Source organism: Pinus tabuliformis, chromosome Q (assembly GCF_031772625.1).
Source record: "Pinus tabuliformis cultivar Carrire ecotype Pingquan chromosome Q, CPIR1, whole genome shotgun sequence".
NCBI lineage: Eukaryota > Viridiplantae > Streptophyta > Pinopsida > Pinales > Pinaceae > Pinus > Pinus tabuliformis.
The window spans coordinates 1305055637-1305079409 of NC_142296.1; the positions used below are offsets into that span (position 1 = coordinate 1305055637).

At 39.8% G+C, this 23773-nt stretch overlaps 1 protein-coding gene across 2 annotated transcripts in view; it reads right to left on the reverse strand.

The window, feature by feature from the left end:
• Positions 1 to 4596: 4596 nt before the first annotated feature.
• Positions 4597 to 23773, reverse strand: part of LOC149224626 (putative serine/threonine protein kinase IRE4) — a 472510-nt gene continuing 453333 nt past the window's right edge. The window contains exon 17 of one of the 2 annotated variants that reach the window (XM_089386195.1): positions 4597 to 5086. In XM_089386195.1, the coding sequence (XP_089242321.1) occupies positions 5063 to 5086 (24 nt within the window). In that variant the 3' untranslated portion in view covers positions 4597 to 5062. The remainder of the gene's footprint in view (positions 5087 to 23773) is intronic. The other variant, XM_089386193.1, reaches the window with a different exon arrangement.

Genomic DNA, 23773 nt, shown 5'->3' on the forward strand with positions numbered 1-23773 from the left:
TAGGGCTATTTGACCCTCACAAGAAGACTATATATAAGAGACACTCAACCTCATTTGAAGGAGGAATCATCCAAGAAGTTTAATCACAAGAATAAGAAAGAGACCAAAAAGGGTTAGAGAAAATGAGGAGCACCAAAGGAAGAAAAATCAAAGTTTTGAAGACTCTTTTGGGCTACATCCTCTCACACGTGTGAAAGAATTACAGCATAATTCTGTTGCAGCAAAAGAAGAAATTGCAGTCATCATAAAAGATCAAAGTTTGGGTTCAAAAGGAAAAGTTTGGAAGCCGATTACCAAAGAAGAAGAAGCAATCCAAGCGAAGGGAAGAGAAAATCAAATTCAACCTCTATCTCCCACACGTGTAAAGCTGCAACTATTGCAGGAAGGCTGACAAGTTGTAGACCTAAAGCAGTAGTTGAAATAATGAAGAGAAGGCTGAATCTGAATTTGGAATTGTTTGACTAACGTTGACTTTGTAGAAGATAAGCTCACCTACAAAAGGTTTACTTGGTCTTGGAGGGGTCTTTGTCTTGGGTCTAAGGTCTTGGAATTAGTCATTTGAAGATTCTATAAGAAGAGAAGAATTCTTGTGGGTTTTCCTCTCTAGGAGAGGTTTTGGCCTTGGCCAACAGCCTATATCCTATGTCCATTTGTGTTATTGATCTTCATAGTTTGGTAGATGTTTAATGGTAAGAAAATTATAATAATCAAGAGAAGAAGATGCTAAATACAATTACGTCAAGTTTAAGTAAAAGAACAATACAAGCAGTTATCAAGTATAGAGCAATCGCCCTAATCTAGCTACCCTAGATTTCTCAACATGGTATTAGATATAAGGTGACAAGAAGAGGCAGCCTGAAGATCACTCAATTGAAGAAGGATACATAAGGGCCAAATACAAGAAGAAGAGCATCAAGGACTAGTCAATACATCACAAAGACTATCATTTTTGAAGAAATAACTCTTGGAAGAATAAGAAGACCTCAAGGATGTTGTTTTTCCATGATCTTAGTGTCTGGGATATAATCTTAAATCTTTGATGCTACCAAACCAAGAATCACAACGAAACTACTTTGCACAACGAAATATAAACAATAGCAAATCACACATGCACAAAATATAGACAAATTTTTACAATTTTGTAAAATAACCCAAATTCGTTATATTAATCAAACTGAATAACACAACAATCTAGGGCTCCCGTACCAGGGATAATGGCCCTCATACATCCACTAGTACAAGATACAAAATTGGGGCTTTGTGTCAGTCCATAGGCAACCAATTTTCCCTTAACAATATGCTCTAACCATCTGGCTGTCACATGCTCTCTCATCTCCTCTCGGTCGTACCTTGTACCTTCTCGACCGATCTGCATCACTACCTCTATCAACGATCCAAGTCCATCTGACCACTGAACCTTGGTTATCCAATCTACTCACAAGTTGTGCCTTAGTCCATTAAGGGTAGAACACATCAAGACTCTTGTCGAGTTGTTCACAACTCTATTTGTGAACAACTCACAACTGCCCACTGCTGCTCCTCAGCTACTCAGGGACTTCAACCCACTATGTTCTTCCTGCACTGCTCCAATGAAGACCAACAAAGGGCATGGAGGGTTGCCACTATCACTGCAAGATGTCCATATTCTAGAATGAACACGAGCTAGGAGGATTGCCCATCATCTGTTGTAGAAGTCCTTCTCCACACACAAGTCTAGGGCTGCTCAACTGTTCCTCTAGTTGATCAAACCTTGGGCTCAACAACTGCCACTCTAGCAAACACCTAGGTCCATTAAGATGATGCACACTGGGCTCCAACTTGGTCACTATCACGCTGTCCTCCAGCAGACCATAAATGCCCAATCCACGTTCACACTTGGTCCACTCTCACACTACCCTTCAACAACCATGAGCAACCAATACTTGTTGTAGCATCTGCTCCTAGTTAGGGCATCCAACACTTATGGAGACCCTTCCACATGGTTGCTAATAGAATTCTTCAACTTTTCCTCTCTTAAGTCCCTCATCCACTTAACATCCAACCATCAACAAGGTGACATATACAACTCACTATTGCTGCCTCCTTGACCTCGATTTCTGTGCATTCTCAAGAGTGGTTAGGGCACCCAACAACCCTAAACCACTACTCCAAAATTGCTTCTTCTCTTGTCCAAACTTCCACCTACTTTGTTGTCCCTTCCTTGATCTTCTAGACACCTTGGGCACCTCCATAAGGATCTGAATTATCTCAGATTACTACAACAAACTACGGCTGCCTCCAGGCACAAGGAATCACGTTTGAAGCCTCCTTTAGCCCTGTACAAGTTGCGCCGTTCATATAGAGGTTGCGACCTATAGAGAGCCTTCTCCACAAGGCTTGATGACCCTCAACACTCCACCAATCACCTTCTGTAACCTATAGTAGTATGTGGCCCACCTGTAGTAGAGATTCCATCACAAAAAAGCACAAAAAAATACCCTTGTACTTACCTCTTTAGCTGTAGCCTAATCTGGAAAGGGAGACACCTTGATTCTGCCCACAAACCTGACCTTAAGTCACCTTACTTGTTGCCTTGGGTTGCGGCCTGTTCCACAGAAGATCTACTCCAAAAAACACAGAGAATACCCTCACAAAAACTTGGCTGCACTATCTCCTTCCTCTTGCCTCAGAACCATACTCAATTTCAGAGCTAACTTTGATGTTGAATGCACTTAGGATCTATCTCAAATGAGGTCTAACTCACCTCTTTTTATACAAGTCTCTAGGGCAACGTCTAGCCCATCAAAGGGTCACCTCATGTCAACACTGACTTGACTTTTCTAGACAATTTTCCCATACTTAACTTCAAAAATTCATATCTCTTCAACCACAACTCATAATTAGATGATTTTCGATGCATCAGATTCATCTCGACGTCCACTATCATGCTCACCCATCACATGTCAAAATCTCTCCATGGTTTTTTCCCCAACATTGATGGGTGCAAAACCCCAAGCTTGGATTTCAAGCCCACAAGGCCACTTGTGGAGCTCCTTTCTCCAAACTCTCGATCCTCAAGGCTTGGAGTACCTCCCAAGCTACAAAAATCAACAAAGGACCACACCTCTATTCAAAGGAAGGGCTCTACATATTTGGAGTATTTTGGGAAGCTTACACATTCTATATCATCATCCAAAGGAAGCAAGAAGAGCATTTTTTCATCATCAAGGAAATCAAAGTGATCTCCCTCTCATTGAAGAAAGGATCACACCTCAAACATCTCTCCTTAGATTGAAGAAGAAGCATTGTCATACTTGAAGAAGGAAGATCATCATCAAGGAAGAAACTAGTGGAATACACCATCAAGGTTGTCTTGTGCTTGAATTAGGGTTTCTGTAGCAGCTATAGGGTTGAATTTGCAGGGTTGACGCTAAAGCTAGATGTTGGTTAAAGCAAAATCAAACCTTATTGATCTTATTTACTTGGAAGAGCTTCTTGGAGGGCTGACTTTACTTGGAGGACTTGCTCTAGGGTTTGGGTCTTGGTTGTCTTATTTGAAGCACATCCGATAAGAAAGGGAGATTTTTTGGGGCTTTCCCCTTGGAGTGGTTTTGCCTTGGCTTGGAGCCTAATTTCTGTGTCCACTGTCTTCACTATTTTGCTCTTGATAATTGTTTGATGAAGAACGAATAAAGAAAACACAAGATAAATAAAGTTCACAAACAATTATTAAGGTTAAGGAAAATTTGAATATAATAGCTGCCATATTGCATTTCCGAACACTTTGAAGATCAAATTACTGATTTGTGTAGAGGGCTGAATTCTAGTGTGGAAGGCCAAGTTTTGGGCCTATCCTGAAAGCAGTGACTAGTCCCTGTTGAAGTCGAATTTCAAGATCAAAGTTCTAGTACAAAGAAGGCCAAACTAAGGCTTGTTTTGAGGGCCAAATCCTGGTGTGTTTGAAGGTGAGTTTCAGTTTTTTTTAGATTGTTCTTTGTTGAGGAGGTCTAACTCTGTGGAGGAGGCAAAGTTCTAGAAGTCAAGTTCTGATTGCTCGAGGGTTGAATTAGGTGCATTAAAGTCCAAGTTTCAGTCCCAGTTTGGGGCATGTTGAAGTTGAGTTTTGCTGATAAGGAGGTTGAGTTCAAGGATCATTTGTTGAGGGAAGTTCTATTGCTAAGAAGGTTGTGATTGGGAAACCCAGACACTGTGTGAAGGAAAGTGGAGCAGCTGCTAGGAGGGCTGACTTTCTTTGACTAATATTGACTCCTGTGCAAGCTTTGGTGTTGATAAATCAGGGAGTTGGTGCTTCCTTTCAGTTGGTGCTGATAAACCAGGGAGTTAGTGCTTCCTTTTAGTTGATGTTGATAAATTTGAATGTACACTTTATATATATTAAGAAAAACATTCTGTGATTTTCTTCTACTTTGGGCTTTCACTTAAAAATTTCTGTGCTCTGTATATTTATATGCGTTGCTCTATATTTACGAGTTTCTGAAATTAAAAATCGTTAATATTAATTCACCCCTCTCAGTATTGTTGAATATTCCAACAGAAAGTAGTACAACACTGTCATAAGTTATAACTACTCGAATTGAGAATTGCAGATAATTTGAATTGAATTAAAGAGTCCCATCCCATTCATTAGCATTGTACAATTTTCAATGTTGTAATATTACACATCATTATTTTGCAATTTTGAACAAATTAGAAGTAACCATCTACCATGGATTTCCAAATCTGTGTTATGATGTGGAAGGCTTTCAAGAACATTGATACTAAGTCAAAAAAAAAATATACGATAATGAACTCTTAAATAAATTAATGCTAAAAGCTAAAATAAATCGCTGATTTAGATTCACGTATATGCCCTCTCTATAGATTACTAGTTGACAAGAAAGGAACTGCATGTGTACAAGGTATATAGAGACCTGAGGTGACAAGTAAGCAATTGCATGTGTAATGGATGAAAGAATGTATATTTCTTACATGCCATTTTATGGCTCATGTCCTTTTGATGGTGAAGAGGACTTTGATGAATCTTTCCCACTTTGCAAAAGTAAATTGATTGATGCCAATTCAGCTAAATTCTGCACACACCACCATACTGGAAACGTTATCTTTATATACCCTTTAAAGCTATTGTCAATGTCGTCATTTTTCTATGTTGCTAATAATCTCATTGTTTTAGGGAAAGAATAATACATTGTTTAGGGGGGTTAATGTACATTCCAAAAATTGCTGTGTAATATTATAATTGATTTATTTGTTACGAAATTCTTATAGAATTAAGAGATTTTCTTGGTAAGGCAGGGAAAATTATATTTGATCACCATATAAGTAGAAAATATAGGTTATTTATTGGCTTAATTTGCAGATATAAGTATCAAAATAAGTAAAAACAAAATTAAGAAATTTTTTAAAATTATAACAAAATATATTTGATCATCATATAAATACAAGCGACCAATGAGGTGTAGACCAGCTGGCTTGTGCGGGGGTTAGTCCCCATCATGTCTCAGGTTCAAACCTCATGGAGAGGGGCTGAAAGTGGGAGCCACTTATGCGATAAATAAATTATGCCAAGGGGTGTAGAGGCTTGACGAAAACCTTAAAAAGAGGGTAGAAAATAAAAAAATTATTTATTTACTTAATTTGCAAACATAAATGTTAAAATAATTAAAATAAAATAATGAGAAGAAAAAGGAAAACTGATGTTTTTTTATAAAAATATTCTATATAGAAACAAAATAACAATTTCATATTTTCAAAAGATAGTATAGGGAATGATTTCATATTTTCAAAAGAGAGTACACAATGATTTCATATTTTCAAACAATAGTACATAGGCAATGATTTCATATTTTCACGAGAGTTGTATTATTACAAATCAAGCACATAGAAACCAAGAAATCTCAAAAAAGCTCTTTCTAATGAGTGAATGGTGTGAAAGTGAAAACTCTCTTATATATATTACAGTGGAGTTGAGTCAATCCATTTTTTGAATGTGGGATAGACCAAAACACACACTAAAGTAAAATAAGACATAAAAAACATAAAATAAACTAAAGTCTAGTTGACTTTATTAATGCCCAAGTCTAGTACCTAATTGACCATTATTAAACTAATATTACTTTAGTATCCTCCCTTAATGGTCAATCTACTAACTACACCAAGCTTATCTCATAATTTTATATATTTTTCAAGACCCAAAGCCTTGGTGAGAATGGCTGCAGTTGATCCTCTATAGGACAACACTGTAGCTTGATAGATCCATCTTCTACAAGTTGTTTGATGAAGTGGCAATGTACATCAACATGTTTGGTACGCCCTTGGAAGACTAGATTTTGGCAAGCTTCATCACCCCTTAATTGTAACATAATAGGGGTGTTGGCTCTATGTGTTGCATCTGCATATCTAAAAGCATCCCCCCATCCAAACTACTTGACATGCTCCTTTGACTGTTCCTCGATATTTTACTTCTTTTGATGAAAGGGCTTTTGCATGCTATTTCTTGTTGGTCCATGTGACTTCCCCCATGCCATAGCTAAAGACATATCCAGAAGTGGATTTTCTATCATCGATAAAACTTGCCAATCTAAATCTGTATACCCACATAATTGAGGGTCTTTTCTTCTATTGTACACAATACCAAAGTCCATTGTTCCTTTCACATATGTCAACGCTCATTTTACTGTAGTCTAATGCTCTACTTTTGGCACTGCCATGAATTTGGAAATAGTTGTGGGGTGAGAGAAAACTCTCACAATATTTTTTCTAGTATTTTCCTCATATTAGATTGTTAGCTGGGCATCTAAATTATTGTACTCAGAATTGCTATTGAATATTAATAATAAAACCCTCATCTGCTGCACTGGTTTTCCCAAGTTCGGTTTTTTCTAGCGATAATTGTCCAAAAATAACTGTGTCGAAATTATTGTGTGCTAAAATTTCTCAATTTCCAGTATTTTATTTTCAACAGTATTTTAACAGTGAAAATTGCAGTTGTGATTTTATTCGTTATTTTCCGTAGCAAATAAACTGCATAATTAATTTGAGTTAGAATGATAATTTCCAGTAGCTGCAATAGATAAAATTTCACATGGTATCAGAGTGTAAGTGATCCATCGGGAATTTTAATAGCGAAGAGGAAAATTTCGCTGCTCAGAGGGATAAACAAGCCGAAATTTGCAGAGGCAACATAGTCCATTTACAAGTAGGCCGAGTTGTTAGGGCAACAGTTCGATTTTCAGCTGAAGGGAAGTAGGAATATCAAATTGATCAGATTAGTGATTCCAACAGTCAGAGAGAGTAGTTGCAGCTCAAATTTTCGCTGAACAGAATCTTGGTTGGATGCAGAAGCAGAATCCGTGTCGGGTGGAAAAGAAGAATAACACACTAAATCTTTTCAAGTATAGCCATGGACAAAAGTAACATTCAGGAGACTTCAAAATTGTCTTCCAGATTGAAGACGAATTTGCTTTCTTGGCAGGATCAGCTTCACAAGGAGTCTAGTATATAGGCAGTGGAGCATCAACTCACATGACAGGGGTTAGAGAATATTTCTCTAGCTACAAAGAGGAGCAGATGGACTCCAGATTACTTTGGGAAACAAAATGAAATGTACTCCAATAGGGAGAGGCACCATAGATTTTCAAGGGGAGTCAGGAGCAAGCACCAACGCTAGAGATGTATTGCATGTGCCAGGTTTGGGTATGTGTGAAAATTCATAATCCTCAAGGAAAACCTAATGCAACAAATCTAAATCTACTTCACCTACTTGATTTTTAAATTACATTCATCAAGTTATTCTTCTGAATACTGAAGAAAATTACTTCTGCAGCCTACACTAATTAAATATTTGATCTCATGAAATAGAAAATAGAGCAAATACCAAGATACATACAACAAACTCATTTTTGGATACAATAGTCCCTGAAAAAACCCAATGTGGGAAAATCGGTGCAACAGTTCTGAGGGTTTATTATTATGCAGGAGAAATATCTGAATACAAATATAGGATGCTCATCTAGCAATCCCTTACAGAGAAAATACTGGCGGAAAATTTGAGTGAGTTTTACCTCACTTCACCCAGCAGAATTCTGGCACAAGACTGGCTAACCCCGACTATTTCTGCACTCGCTCTGCGTCACCTTCTCTGCCCTCTGCGTCAACTCTCCCGGAAGTTCTGGATTCCGCGTGACAGGTAGCTTTTCTACGTCATCTCTCTTGGTTACTGTGCTGCCTCTGTGCCAACTCTCCCAGCTGTTCCAGCAGTTCATGAGAGTTTCGGTTGTTTCGACAGTTCTAGATTCTGCGTGACAGGCAACTTTTATGTGTCAACTCTCCTGGCTACTGCACGGCCTCTCTGCAAGCTCTCTCCACCTCTCTATCAGTATTCTCCAAAAAGTCCTTCCAGATTCTCACTGCTCCTTTGCTGCAAGATCTCCCTAATCAATTTTCCTCCTGAGAACTTCTCACCTCAAAAAATTGATTTCCTCAACCTCTTTGTGTGTGTTTCCAAATGAACCCCAAGCCTCCATTTTATATTTTTCCTGTTGAGTCTTCAACGGCCGAGATTAAGTCTCTAATCAACGGCTAAGATTAAAACATGACTTGATCCACCTTCTAGATCATTCTCACCCATATTTTGATTAATACCGATTAATATTTCAATTTCCGTAAGTTTAGACTTAGGAACCCCATTAAAAATATTAATTATTTTAATAAAATACAATCCGGGTGGAATTTCACCAAACGGTTTATGGGTTCTTTAGAACTCATGTGCCTTAGCCTCTCCACCAATTTTCAAGGCTAGAGCACTTTCGATGCTACCAAAAAATAACAGTATGAACCTGATTTTAGTATCCCAATTACAGGATAAGGGGTATGATATTCACTTTGTGGGGAATAAAGTGTATGTCAAACACCAGCGTTAGAAAAAGGTGAGACAAATTGGAGTTCGAAGTAGCAGGTTATAACGGTTACAAATCGATTCTCCAATGGCACTGGCAAGAAGTGATAGTAGCAGTGGGAAGGAGCTGAATGAGTTATGGCACAGGAGTATGGGACATCTACACCATGGAGCACTCAGGATGCTCTAAGAAAAGGTAACAAGGGTTCCTAAACTTGGCACTGAACACGATGATGTGTGCAAAGGATGCGTGCTTGGGAGGGATGCTAAAGCAACTTTTCCAAGAAGTGACAGCGAAGCTGATGGTGTGTTAGGACTTATACACTTAGATATTTATGGCTCGATGTCCACTAGAGCTCTCAGCGGTGTCGAATATTTCGTCACCTTTATTCATGATCAATCCAAGAAAGCCTGGATCTACTTCTTGAAGACAAAGGATGAGGTATGCGATCATTTCAGAGAGTTTAAATCTCTCGCGGAGAATCCGATAGGGAAGAAGATCAAGTTGCTTTGCTCAGATAATGGTGGAGAATATATTGATAAAGACCTCATAGATTTCTGTGCGAAGGAAGGCATCAAGAGAGAATGCACAAATCCATATAATCCATAGCAGAATGGTGTAGCAGAGCAGAAAAACAAAACCATTGTTGGAGTTGCAAAGGCTATGTTATATGACAATGATCTACCCAGATTTTTGTGGGCAGAAGCATGTAACAGGACAATATATATTCAGAACAGGACTCCTCATAGAGCATTGGGGAAGAAAATGCTAGAAGGGGTTTTCATAGGGAAGAAGCCAGAACTTAGCCACCTTAGAATTTTTGGCACATTGCTTATTGCCATGTCCCCGATGATAAAAGGACCAAATTGAATCAGACTGCAGAGAGGGGGTTCTTTGTTGGGTATAGGGAAACCTCAAAAGCATTCATAATCTATATTCCTAGCAATAGGAAGATTGTAGTAAGGTGAGATGCAAAGTTCATGGAGGACCGAGCTTACAAGAGGTCTTGTGAGATGCTTGCAGGTGATCAGAATCAATCAGCAGAAGCTCCTTTAGTCCAGCAACAAGTGCGGCCACAGGAGTAGCCAGTGGGAAAAGCAGGAGGACAGTCACAAGGGTCAAGTATTATGACCAACACCGGAGACAGGATGAAGAGTTGGCAAAACCTCCTGCGACTAGTGGTCAAGCCAACAAAGAGGTTTGTCAGACATTAAGAGATGTAGAGGATTTTATTGGAACTCCTAGGATGAGCAAGAGATAGAGCAGACAACCTGACAGGTATTGAGCATTGGTAGTGTTACCCACCACTTCGTGGGTGATATCCCTAGGATAATTTTTTCTCCATGATGAACCTCAGATAGCAACTAGCGGCTCCTTGTAGCCTCCTACTAGCTTGTTGTGCCACTTCTCTGCCACCTGAACCATCCATGTGGTCCCTAACCCACCTGTATTGATCATATGTTTGAAGGGGGACCTCCTAAATCTAAAGGTATGCCTTGTCATTTGGTAATTGAGTATTGAGTTTATTTATCATGGATACTCTTGGGTATGGATTGATGGGGGGATTTGGCAGAAAGAGTGGGCTTGGTTTGTGCTCTTGCCCCCTTGATCTCTTTTGGTTGTTACTCATGGGCCTTAGTCGTGTGGGATCTCCTTTGTTGACCATTTAGTTCTAGGGTGGTACTACTTGGGAAACCCTGACTTTGGGTGCGTGGTCCCGCTCCTGTACTCACACATGTTACTCCCTTTCCACTCATTATACCCCATTCATCATTTCTCCCACCTGGGTCCACAGAGGGTTAGCCTCCTTATCCCCTTGTCCCCACCTTGGGTCAGGCCTAGAATGATGCCCGAATGTTGAAGCAATTAAAAGAAAAAGAAAAAGCATAATTGGCCACATTTAACAAGAAATTGTACCACAAAATGCAAAAGATGGCCGGGACAAAATAATTAGCATGTGGGCAAAAGCCAATGCATGAGCTCTACCCCAATCCATGGCCATCACCCTGGGTCCATAGGGCCTAGATGAAGCTCCTTTATCATTTAGGAACCCCTGATTGTCCCAATCCCTGGAAGGCAATGAACTGCCCTACGTAAAAGGGGGTAATCATTGCTATATCTTACATATCATTCTCTTGTCCTTTGACCCCCGAGAAGTTAATTAAAGAAATTCATAAAAGGCAAAAGGCATATAAAGAAGCGTGGAAAGATCAAGGTTGGAGCACCTCATGTACCACGATTGCTCCCTCCTACACATTACATATCCAGGTGTGGGCTTCCCCTTATCTAGCTACCCCTATGCCCTCTTAGTTTTTGGTAGCTTTGGATGTGCTCTAGCCATGAAAATTGGTGGAGAGGCTAAGTTGCATGAGTTCTAAAGAACCCATAAACCATTTGGTGAAATTCCACCTAGATTGTATTTTATTAAAATAATTAATATTTTAATGGGGTTCCTAAGTCTAAACTTAGGAAAATTAAAATATTAATGGGTATTAATCAAAATATGGGTAAGAATGTTGTATAAAGCAAATCAAGTCAAGTTTTTAATCTTAGTTGTTGATTAGAGACTTAAACTCGGCCGTTGAAGTCTCAATGAGAAAATTCTAAGGAGGTTTGGGGTTCATTTAGAAATACACACGGAGAGAACAAATTGATCTAGAGTTCGATTTCTGGGGCTATGAAGCTAAGAAATTTGAACTAAGTGATCATTCTACAGCAGAGGGGCGGGGATAGTTCGGGAATACTGGGTAGAGAGGCAGAGAGCCACTGGTGGAGGCAGCACAACACCTAGAGGGATTGACACTGGGCTAGTTTGGGCCCACACATGCCTGATGCTGAACGAGGGAGAGCCAACACAGAGGAGAAGCTGCCCTCACCCAGAAATTCATAATTTTCCTGGGGAGTTGCCGGAATAGTCGAGGAAGGTTCAAGTATAAGCTCCAGGAGGTAGAAGAGACAACGCAGAGCCCATAAGGCTGATGTAGGGCTAGTGCAGAGATAGCTGAGGTTAGCCAGTTCTGCTGCCGGAAACTGCCGAGTGAAGTGAGGTAATCTCTCTCAATTTTTTGCCATTATATTTTTCTCTCTAACTGGATTGCCGAGATGGCATCCAACATTGTATTCAAAATTATTTCTTAATAATATAAAACTCTCAGAGCTGTTGCACCAGTTTTCCTGCATTGGGTTTTTTGGGGACTATTTTATCCAAAAATAACGATGTCCTATGTATCTTGTTCTTTGCTCAGAGTCTTGTTTCATGTAATCAAATTAAATTGGTGTAGGTTGCAGAAGTAATTTACTTCAATATTTTTTTAGAAAATAACTTGATAATGTATATTAAAATCAAGTAGGAGAAGTAAATTCAATTTTGCTGCAGTAGGAGTTCCTTGAGTATAGGAATTTTCACATGGTATTAGAGAATTGATTTTGAAACATGAAGAGCAGATCCAACGCTGAGCAGAGAGGCCAATAGCTGCATTTGGCAGCAATTTGAATCCCCTTGAAGGGATTGTGTAGTCCTTGCCAGGAAAGCAGAGATGCCAAGGAAATCTCTCCCTAAGAGAGTCGACAGGAGGTACGATTTCCAGTTCATGAGCTTGCAGAGGTAGAGGGAGTGACGCAGAGCCTTAGCGTAGTGCTTGAAGGGCACAGTTTTTGCCGAGGCAGAAATCTATTGGAAAAAGGCGAAGACACATAGAAGGGGAATTTTCTTATTATCATGGTCATATCTATAACAAAATATTTAGGAGCTTATGATAGGACTGTTTTGTGAAGGAGACCATCTCAAACATAGTAGAGATCTATTGCTCCCTCTTTCCTTGATCTTTTTCTTCAGCTTCCTCCCTCTTTCCAGTTATATGAGCTTATCATAGCATTGAATCTTAGCTATACTGATCTGTTTTGCTTGAGGACGAAACTTCCCTTTCCTTTCTGCAAAGTGTGAGGTTTTGGTCGTGGAAGAAAGCCAACATCTTGTTCTTAAATACACTAACTGATAAGCAAGGTAACAAGTGTCCTTGGTGAAGGTGCAGCAAGGGTGCAATAGTAATAAAGATTTCGGTGGTGCAGTAGTGAAGGCCTCGGTGATATAGCAGTGATGACTTCAGTAACAGTGATGATGATCTCAACAATGACAAAGAAGAGGATTGGTGTCTTGGTCTTGGAGTGGCCTAATAGGTCAAGGGTCATGGTCTTGGTATTTGTCAATTGGAATCTCTATAAGAAGAATTTTGTGCGGGTTTTCCTCTCAAAGTGTGAGAGGTTTTGGTCCTGGAAGAAAGCCAAAATCTTGTGTTCTTGTCTCTTTTATTTTGGTAACTATTTGATGGACTAAGAAGACACACTCTAATAATAACAAGAGAAGATTGTCTTAATAAGAAAAGTTAAAAATACCTCACAAATAGTTATCATGGCGAGAAGATTCTCATTAACTTCATTTGCCCTAGATTCTTCAACAGTGAAGGGGTCACACTTCTAGTTGCCTCCTGTCTTAGCAGTATCATGATGTTGACCGCACCTATACCTCCTTACAATGATGACATAATGAAGAGAGTCTTCAGACTGATAGTAGAGACCTTTCAGGATTTGGATAACAGTGAGGGTCCTACATTTGGGAAGAAGCTTGAGATTCTAGAAGTCATGGCCTTGGTTAGATCTTATGACATCATGCTTGATTTGGAGTGTGATGACCTGATTCTCCAAATGTTCCAATGCTTCTTCAACATTAGGAAACATCATCTTGACACAGTCATAACACATATGCAGTCCATTTTGTCTTCATGTATGGGAGGTTGTGATGCCATTTGCCGGAAGTTGCAGTCTCGATTGTTTTCCATTTGGGGGAGAGAACAATTGATCTCACCTGCTGCTTATGAACTAGCAGAAAGGTTGGTTGAGATTCTGAGAAGAACATTGGGCTATTCAAGAGATAGTTGACCAAGGAGGAGTTGCTCAGGCTTGGTGTGTTGAAGTTTCTAAGTCTACCAGCTAGAAACCCTCCATGCAGTTTATCTGATTTATTCCTACCTACTTGTTCTGTTACTTAACAAGTTATTTACAATGTAAATACTAAAAATAAACACTAGTGCATGCTCAACATATTACAGATCAACAACTGAAAGAAACAGAAACAATCACACCAAATGACACCGTTATTGTTGGACCAATGTCCTTGGGAAAACCCAATGTGGGAAAACCGGTGCAGCTATCTGAGGGTTTTCTTATTAAGCAATATCAGAGTACAATCTAGATGCCTAATTTGGCTTACCCAACAGAGAATTTCGTTGGCAGTAATTCCTCTCAGTTTGAGACAAATTTCCCAGCTGAAACCCCAGATAATCCTTATTAAATTATGCTATGTTCTATGATTAGAGCAGTTTACTTATCTTTTTTATTATTATCCACAGATTAGCAATCACATGTACATAAGTAAAGCGCAGATAGAACATTAAACGATCAACAGAAAAACAAGCCAAGACAAGAGACACAAGATGTGGCAGCTAGCCAGGGACAAACCCCAATATGGGGAAACCCTTTGATCAAATATTCTTTTATCTTCAATACTTTAGCAGAGAGAAATAGTACAGAAAGCTGATTTATATCAGTAGCAACAAACCCTAGATCAGTGACATCAACATCAGCGGCATCAGCAACATTGGCATCAATGGCATCAATATTATCTGCATCAGCGACATCAGCATCATCGGCATCAACGGCATCAGTATCATCGGCATTAGCAACATCAGTATCATCAGCATCAGCATCATCGACATCAGTAGCATCAACATCATCGGCATTAGCAGCATCAATATCATCGGCATCAGCGACATCAGCCCTAAACTAGGGCAGTCAATATCTTCCAAACCAGAGGTCAGATCACCTCGATTCCTGTGCCAAAAATTGTAGATTTCCAAGGAGAGTCAGCTTCACCTACTGCGTAGTCAAGAGAGAGAGAATGTTGGTCAACGCTGGTCAAAGTTCCAATCTGCAGTTTGTAAACCCTTAGAAAACTACGTCCTTCCTTCCCATGTGTGAGAGAGAGACCTATCTGCGCAAGAGAGAGAGAGAGACTCTTTTCTGCACAAAAGAGAGAGAGAGATGGATGAGAAGTGTGTGCCCAAATGAGGAGGAGACATCCTGTATTTATATGCAAACGTTGATAATGAATAGATGTGTCTGTTGGGCTTTTGAGCCTACATAAGTTGCTGGCCGACTTTGACAATTTTTCCATAATCAAAATAAATTCATATCTCCATAAATACTTATCGGAATCAGATGATCTTTAGATCAATCCTACATCTCTCGACGAGAGGAATCTAGATAAAATATTATCAGCCATGAATAAGGTGATCCTCATGGAGTTTTGCCCTAGTTTCCAATTTTAACACTCCCTCTCAACTAGGGAGAACTCCATCTGCAATTCGTTTGACTGTCGTTACTATTCATCCATCAAATGCACTGCCCTGAACAACTTGACCCCTGCTTTGCTCTGTTCTGCTCTGCTCGAACTATGAAGAAGAAGAAGTGATCGAGGATGTATCATACCATCCTCCACTGACCCGAAGTCAGTCTCAGAGTGTGTACCACTGGTCCCAGACTAGTCCTCTACTGACTCGAAGTCAGTGTCATAGTGGGTACCACTCTCACTGGTCCCAGACTAGTATCATTGATCCCAGATCAATGAAGGTCATCCTAGCATAGGGTGTACGGTAGATAAATTGATTCCTCCATCGGTACTACTATGGTCCCTGTTGACTACTATGTGTCAACTACCCATAGCAATACACCCCCTTTTTTTCGCAAAAAGGGACAACACTGGATCGACGGGTCCTTGCCATTCAACAGTCATCGTCAGTCCGATCATGTTATGTTGTAAACCAAGTCTGCATGTGTAAATTTGTAAATAATCTTAGCAGATCTAAGTCACGTATGTAAATTGCCTAGGCAAACCTAATTTTCTAGTGATAATCTACATTTCAAAAGGTTTTTTGTCTCACCGATCCATGATCGACAGAGTTTTCCTTCAGCCTAACCCCAAAGTCGAAATGAATTTTGTCATTAGAATCTTAGGGGAATCCTAGTGTGCTTCGAGTCTATGTAAAAGTAATTTGGAGATAATTTTCACTGTTTGGTTAGGTTATTACAAATTGCTTGATCTGCTAGATTATAGCTGTGTCGCAGAATTGGGTGGTCTATGTCAAATGGATTTTCCCCCTTGAGATGTAAAATTGTAAGTCATAATGTAAAGTGTCTTGAGGGTTAGAAAATGTTTTATCCCCTCATAAGTCCTAAGTCCTAGGTCCTAGGTGATTTTTCCAAAAGCTAAGTTCAAGGATCCATTTAAAAAAAAATTAAAAAATAAAAAATAAATAAAAAATAAAAAATAAAAAATAAAAAATTAATAAAATAAAGCAAAAACCCTAAAAATAATAAAATAATAATATTTTGAGTAAATAAATGCAAAATTTCATTTTTTAATGAATTAACAAATTCGACGGATGAGATTAAGAGATGTCTTGATCCTCATTGACGGTCGAGATCATTTTGACATGGATCACTTGAACTAGCTGTTGGGATCTTTTCCTTTAAATAGGGTGCTAGGGGTCATTCCAGAGCAGATCTGTGAGTCTTGTGCTGAAGAAGCTCTCTTGTAGTTCATTTTTTGTGCAATAAAGAAGACTTTGGGGTTAAAAATCTTCTGGTGTTACTCTTCTGAAAATGCTGTAAGATTGTTCTATTTCTTCTACATAATTTTATTTTCAGCCATTAATGATAGCTTAATGAAGATTGATCTAGGCATAGGTATCTTGTCTGATCTTTGGGGTTTGAATGATAGTTTAGATTCTGAAATATAGTGGCAGGTATCTCCATTTGATCGGGGTTTCACTATTGTTTTCTCCTTCTAAGTTGATGGTTGATTTTAAGCTGTGTAGGAAATCCTTTTTTTTCAGATTACCGAGCGTTAGGGGAAGTTCTCGGCTGAACCAGCCAACTCCCGGGTTGTGTTTTCTGAAAGAGCCCAGCCAGTTCTTGATCCCGGGCTTATCATTCGAAATATTTTTTATGAATGCATGCAGGGTTTTCTGAAGCATTTTACATTTAAATTAAATTCTGATAATATTACTGTGGTTATTGATAAATCTGGCTACTAAGGAGCCTTAGATCTGTAAATACTGTAATTATTTAGTTGGCTTTAGGGTTTTGTCTCTGGCATATTTTATTTCTGGGTTTTCTGTTATTGCAGATTGCTGGTACAGGGTTCGAATTTTTTTTTTTTTTGGGGTTTTCATTAAGCAAATATGAAGTTCTAAATTATTATTGATGATCTCTGTCTCAGCTATCCAAGGGTTCCAAACATCAAGTGTTTTCAGATCTAGGGTTAAAAAAAAAAAAATTGCAGTTTCACTTCTGTCGTTTTCTCTCCACGTCGTTTTCCATTCAAGTTTACCTCAGGCTGCCTGCAAACAATTCATTATCAACCAGCGTGTTCTTGCCTATTCATGCATATCTATTTACTCTATTTTCTTTTGCGTTTGCTGCTCTTCAACGCACCTCCAATATTCACCTGCCCAGCTGTTTGAAATTCTCCCTGCACCTACGCATTTGATTCGCCATAATACGCTAAGGGAAGCATTATAAATCGATCCATCGTAACCCCTCCCGCAGATGCATCTTCACCAAGCCGTCTTCTGAGCAGCAAAAGACAAGAAAAACTCGAAAATCTGTGTGCATAGAGAGCAGGCATTTGGATGAACCCGCACTTGGATAGCACGTCGGCCATCAACCTGAAGATACCCACGCATTTTTTCTTTCTCGCCGCCGTCTGGTTGCTGGAGGCTGCATACTTTCAAACAGTGGTGTGAGTTTATATCAGGCATCGATTTTCAAATTTTTTGCGTGGACATGACTGTCAGGAAAAGGACGCATCATTTAGAAACCTTTCAACGTGAACTATTCCTCGCCAGGTAACAAATCAAATCTCAGTCGAAACGCTCAGGTGAGTTTAAGATCGATTCGCATTTCTATCCGCCACCATCGACTGTGCTCTTGCCGAAATTTCCTTTCCTGCGTTCATTCTTTTCGTTTCATGCTGGAATCAGGGTCACGATTTCTTGGTTTTGATAACTCAGACAATAGCGTTCAGTTTTTATTAGACGCATTTTCGATTTTAGTTTTATAATATAGATATTTGCGTGGTTATGTTTTAGATTAGGGTTTAGTCATAGTTTTAATTTTATCATTTTTAGATTTTAGTTTTATTTTAAATAGTTTTTTTTTTTAGATTTCTATTAAATATAAAATCAATAAAAAAAAGGGGGAAAAAGAAATAATAAAAGTTTTTTTTGTTTAGGATTAAAATTTTTTTGATAGTTTAATTCTTCTAATTTTTTTTTAAAGATTTAGACTTTAATTTAGTTTTACATTAGTTTTAATTTTACTTTAAAAAAAAATAATAATAATAATAAAAATAAAAAAAGATTTTCTTTTAAGGTATAGATTTGGATTTAAGCTTTAAATTTTTGCCATAATTCGAAAAGCATAAAAAGGCATTTTTTGAAATTTTTTTGTCAGTTTTAGTCTCAGCTCGTCGCATTTTATTTTTCCTGCTGAGATTCAAATTTATTGATGTGGAATAAATGTTCATCATTTTAGACAAATCTGCACCTGAATGATCATCTTAAAGATTAGCTGCATATGATATCTGGTTAATGATTCTTGCATGGTTGTTTAAAGCATTTGATCTTTTTTTCGAAATTTTTAATAGCTGGATATCGTTATTGAGATTTGAATATTACAAGAATTGTGTGGTTTTAACAGATATCTTACGCCGTTCTAGTCGTTTGATGATAAATGATTGCTGTTCATGGTTTGTATTTCTATATCATCTAGCAAGTAATCGTATAAACATAAATCTTATAAGGCACTGGTCCTCTAAATTAATAAAATCATTTTAGTGCTTCGTGTCTCCCAAAACCAACTGATCAACAGTTGGTCTCCTTCACCTCATAGGGTCTACCCCCCTTAGCCGCGAGAGACAGGCTTAAACGGAGAGATCAGGGATCAGAGTGACAGCCCCCAGTCTGAGCATTGTCATGTCAATTTGCACGACAACAGATCCCCTTGCTATTGCTACCCATCTTCGACTGCCATCTGACCTCTTCCTGGTGAAGAGTTGCCCACATCTCGTCCCAAGGTGGGAGAGTCCTTCTGCCTAGTATACTCTGGACAAATACCTCCCAGTCTTCTGAGACAACATTCAAGGTTGTCCTCACCATCAACTCCCGATACGGCGTGGCTTCTATAGCAGTCAACTGATCTCAGATCTCATTCCGTCCTCCGAGGAAGGTGTTAATCGGTTCTCCCTTCTTCATTTGATATGACCTCAACTGATTCTCAAGTAGCATTCTTCTCTGCACAAAAGTATGTTAATACAATTTCTTGAGGGCCTCCCACATCTCATATCTCGTTTCCTTCTCGACAATGTGGGGTACTACATGGTCCTTGACCCCATCAAGGATGATGCTCTTAGCCCTCGCCATTGCCTTCTCGTCCTTGTCGTTATCATTAGGGTCGACTGGGATAGCTATAACCTTCAAGGCGAAGTTCTTGACACGATTTATGTCAAGTACGGATAAGATTTTGGCCTTCCAGACTGCGAAGTTCGACACTCCATCCAATCTATCCTGATCCCTTACTTCGTGTAGTGCCATGATGTTGTTCTACTTCCCTCCTAGAAGTTCTTTATTCGACTCCTCCGAGTCTCTACTTCGCGTCTGGAAGTTCTGTTCTAGACTCCTGACTCCCTCTAAGTCTCGATTTCCCTCTTGGAAATCCTTCTGTCGCGGTCAAGATGCCCCCTACTCTGATCGTCTTGTGCAACCACACCATTGATCCGGGTTCCTCGGCTAGAAACCGTCGGTAGTAACTCCCTCCTCTTGGCCTTGCTCTGTTAGGTACTGTTCTGACTACAGTACCTCACCAGCTCCACTCTGCAATATTCCCACAGCATTCTAAACCCCAGCAACCTGAAGGTGAAAGCTCTTAGGCTCTGCACAATCCCAGCACCAGCAACCCGACCTCCTCAGCTAACTCCATCAACCCTTCCAGCTTCTGCGTGAGGCTCCATTTGCCTTCCTTAACCTCTGCCTTGCCTCTTCCTGGCTCACCCTTGATGATGCAGGCATTGCATCACCCTTCCCTTATTATTGTTCTGTTAGAAACAACTTTTGTCACCTAGGGACAACTGTTTTCTGCTGCTATTTCTTCGCTCAGCTGATGTCCTCTTGTGATCTGCAATCACACTTTGATACAATGTTGAAGTTTTTAAGTCTACTTAGTTAGAAACCCTCCATGCACTTTATCTGATTTATTCCTACTTACTTGTTTTGTTACTTAACAAGTTATTTACAATGTAAACACTGGAAATAAACACTAGTGCATGATCAACATATTACAGATCAACAACTGAAAGAAACAAAAACAATCACACCTTATGACACCATTATTTTTGGACCAATGTCCCTGGAAAATCCCAATGTGGGAAAACTGATGCAGCTATCTGAGGGTTTTCTTATTAAGCAATATCAGAGTACAATTTGGGTGCTGAAACTGGCCTACCCAACAGAGAATTTCTTTAGCAGTAATACCTCTTAGTTTGAGACAAATCTCTTGGCTGAAACGCTGGATAATCCTTCCGACAGCTCCTCAGCTCCAATCTACCCCAAAACCCCAATGTCAGCCTTTTTTGGACTGCGTCAGCCCCTCTCTACCTAGTGTTGGCCCTACGTCACCCCGAATGGGTCTGCATCAGCCTTAGGAGGCCCTGCGTCAGCCCTCTAGCCCTCTGCATCAGCAAAGCTTCCCTCTCTGAGGCTTTGCGTAGCTCCCGGTTGCCTCTGCATGGCCCTGCGTGAGCCCTGGCTGGCTCTGCGTCACTTTCCCTAGCTACTGCGTTTCTCTCTCGGCACTATCTCTGCCTCTCTGTCTCTCTGTACTCAATGCCCTTCAGCTGCAACTCCCGATCACTAATTCTATCTCTCTTAGCAAACCCCACTCTAGAGAATAGAATAACTGATCACTCTGGTGTCCTGTCCAAGTGACCCTCAAGCCTCCTCTTATACTTTTCTCGTTGACATATCAACGACCAAGATTAAGTCCCTAATCAACGACTAAGATTAGATCTGGCTTAAGCCATGTCTTTTGGACCATTCTAACATAGTTTCATATTAATCCACATTAATATTTTAGTTTCCCTAAGTTTAGACTTAGGGACTCCATTAAAAATATTAATTATTTTAATATCTCCTGAACTGCTTAGAATCTTCCCAAACCCTTTCTGGGTATTGGATATCTCATGTGCCCCAACCTCTCCACCAAATTTCGTGGCTAGAGCACATCTGATGCTACCCTAAATCAACAATTGTTAGTCATTTATTTGTATGGATTGCTAGATTTGAGCATCCATAGTCTTGTAATCAGATTTACTACTGCATAATATTAAAACCCTCAGCTGCTGCACTAGTTTTCCCAATTTATATTTTTTCGGGAACTTAGTCCAAAAATAACTGTGTATTTGTGTGTGTGCATCTATTTCTTCCAGCGATTTTATTTCTTCCACATTCTTTTATTTGTGAAGATTGCAGTGTATGAGGTTCAATATTTACCGTAGAACACAGTAAATAATTTGTTCAATTCATTTAACAAATAGAAGAAACTAAATCAGTTGTTGCAGTAAGATTCAAGGTTAGCCAAATTTTCACATGGTATCAGAGCTCAAATAGAAGCCAGAGAGCTCAGTTGCAGAAGGGAAAAGGAATTTCAAAGCTCTGCGTATGCAACAATCCAAAACCCTCAGAGGCAGCGCAGTTCCTTTGGCCAATACGGTTAATTTTTGAGGAAAAATTTATTTCTTTGAGAGAGTCGACAAAGAATATATTTTCCAGGTCAAGGATTACCATAGGCAGAGAGAGTAGCAGTATTTTCATTGCAGAGAAGATCTTCAATTGGGACACAATTATTTTGCAGCAGTTTTCTAGTGCAAAATAGCAACAGGAGGAAGAAAGAGCACACACTAAGGGAATTCTTTCCTTAGGGAACTTCTAGTTCAAAAGTTCGATTTTTCATTACAGAGCACTAGTTGTGAGCATATTTTCCCACTCCAGCAGGGAGTATGTAGAGCCACGCAGAGGAGAAGAGGAGGAGTGCAACTTTTTGCAAAGATGGCATCAGCGGGGCTAACAGATCATGTCTTCAAGATGAATACAATCTCAAAGCCTACATCGATAACGTGGTAGTTGTACCCGCAGATGCAAATCCATTGAAGACCTACAAAAAAGAGATGGAAAAAGCAAAGAGGTTGATTCTCGATGCGGTTTGAGATCACGTGGTGTCTCACATAGCTGGCAAAGATACTGCTCGACAAATGTGGGAGGCTTTTGCTACGCTAAATGAGGGATCTTCTGAGTAGCGGAAGATGTATCTTGAGTAGAAGCTGAGATGCACAAGGATGCAGAAACAGGAGCGCGTAGACCCCTTCCTCACTAGGCTTCAAGATGTCTGAGACCAGCGGTTTGCAGTAGGGTCAATGCCCCAACCTACAGAATTGGTGTGATTAGCTCTACACAACGTTTCCAAAGACTGGCAGGTCTTCGTCTAGAGTATTCTAGGTAGAGACAAGTTGCCAGAGTGGGATCGAATGTGGGCTCATCTGCAGCAAGAGAAGATTAGACGAGATTTTGTGAAGAGCACAATCAGTGGCCGCAGCAGCAGCAGAGGGATGAAGCAAGTGAAGGAAGAGGAAAACATGGCCCTCACATCAAAGAGGCAGTAGGAGCAGCGCAAGAGGAAGAAGGGCCTTTCCAAGGTCAAATGCTTCATTTGTGGTGAGCTTGGCCACTACAACACCCAATGTCCTCTCAGGAAGGACAAGGAGGAGAAGCAGGATCAACAGGGTGCATCCACGAAGATCGACAAGCTGTCCTCCAGATTGGAGGAAGAGTTTGCCATGATCACCAATATACTTCTAGGAGTGAGGTGGGGTGATTTGGTTTTGTAGCCCAAAGAGCTATAAAATGGGCAAGATTCTTGAGGAGGTCCACCTCATGAATAAATACCTTGCTACAGGAGCCCATAGCATGGAGTAGCAGGATGGATCAGAGGCAGATGGTGCAGTGCCAAACTAACAAATGCAGTGGCTAGTAGCGGTCAAATACTGTGCAGTGCATAGCAGAGTTGGCAACAGTGCAGTTGGCACAAATCAAAGTCAGCAGCAACGCAAAGACTAGCAAAAGTCAGAGACTCAAGAGATAGATGCATCATACTTATCACACTTGATTCAGTATTTTGGATGCTTTTCAGTTGTAGATGTTGCAGTTGCAACAACAACATATGGAGAGGGTGTTGCAGTGCAGATGCAATTTTGGTACTCGTTCAGCACAGCCAGCAACAACACAGATGCAATGTATATCAGAGTTGCACAGTAGTTGTTGCGCAACAACAGTCAGACATCAGCAACATGACAAGAGGTGGTGCAGAGACAGGGTGTTGCTTCAGAAGGTTGCAACGATAGAACACATTCCTCGCTAAGAGGGAGTGTTAGTTTTTGCAGCGTTAGATGTGTTCTGGCCACGAAATTTAGTGGAGAGGCTAGTATACATGTATTCTTCAAAACCCAGAAATCGTTTCTAGAAATTCCACCTAGAGACGACTTAATTAAAATAATTAATCGTTTTTTAATGTTTCCTAAGTCTAAACTTAGGAAATTTAATTAATTAAAGGGTATTAATTAAGTCATGGTGGGAATCTTCTAGAAAAAGACATGGATCCAGTTCTAGTTAATCTTAGCCATCGATTACGTTTTAATCTTGGTCGTTGATGTCTCA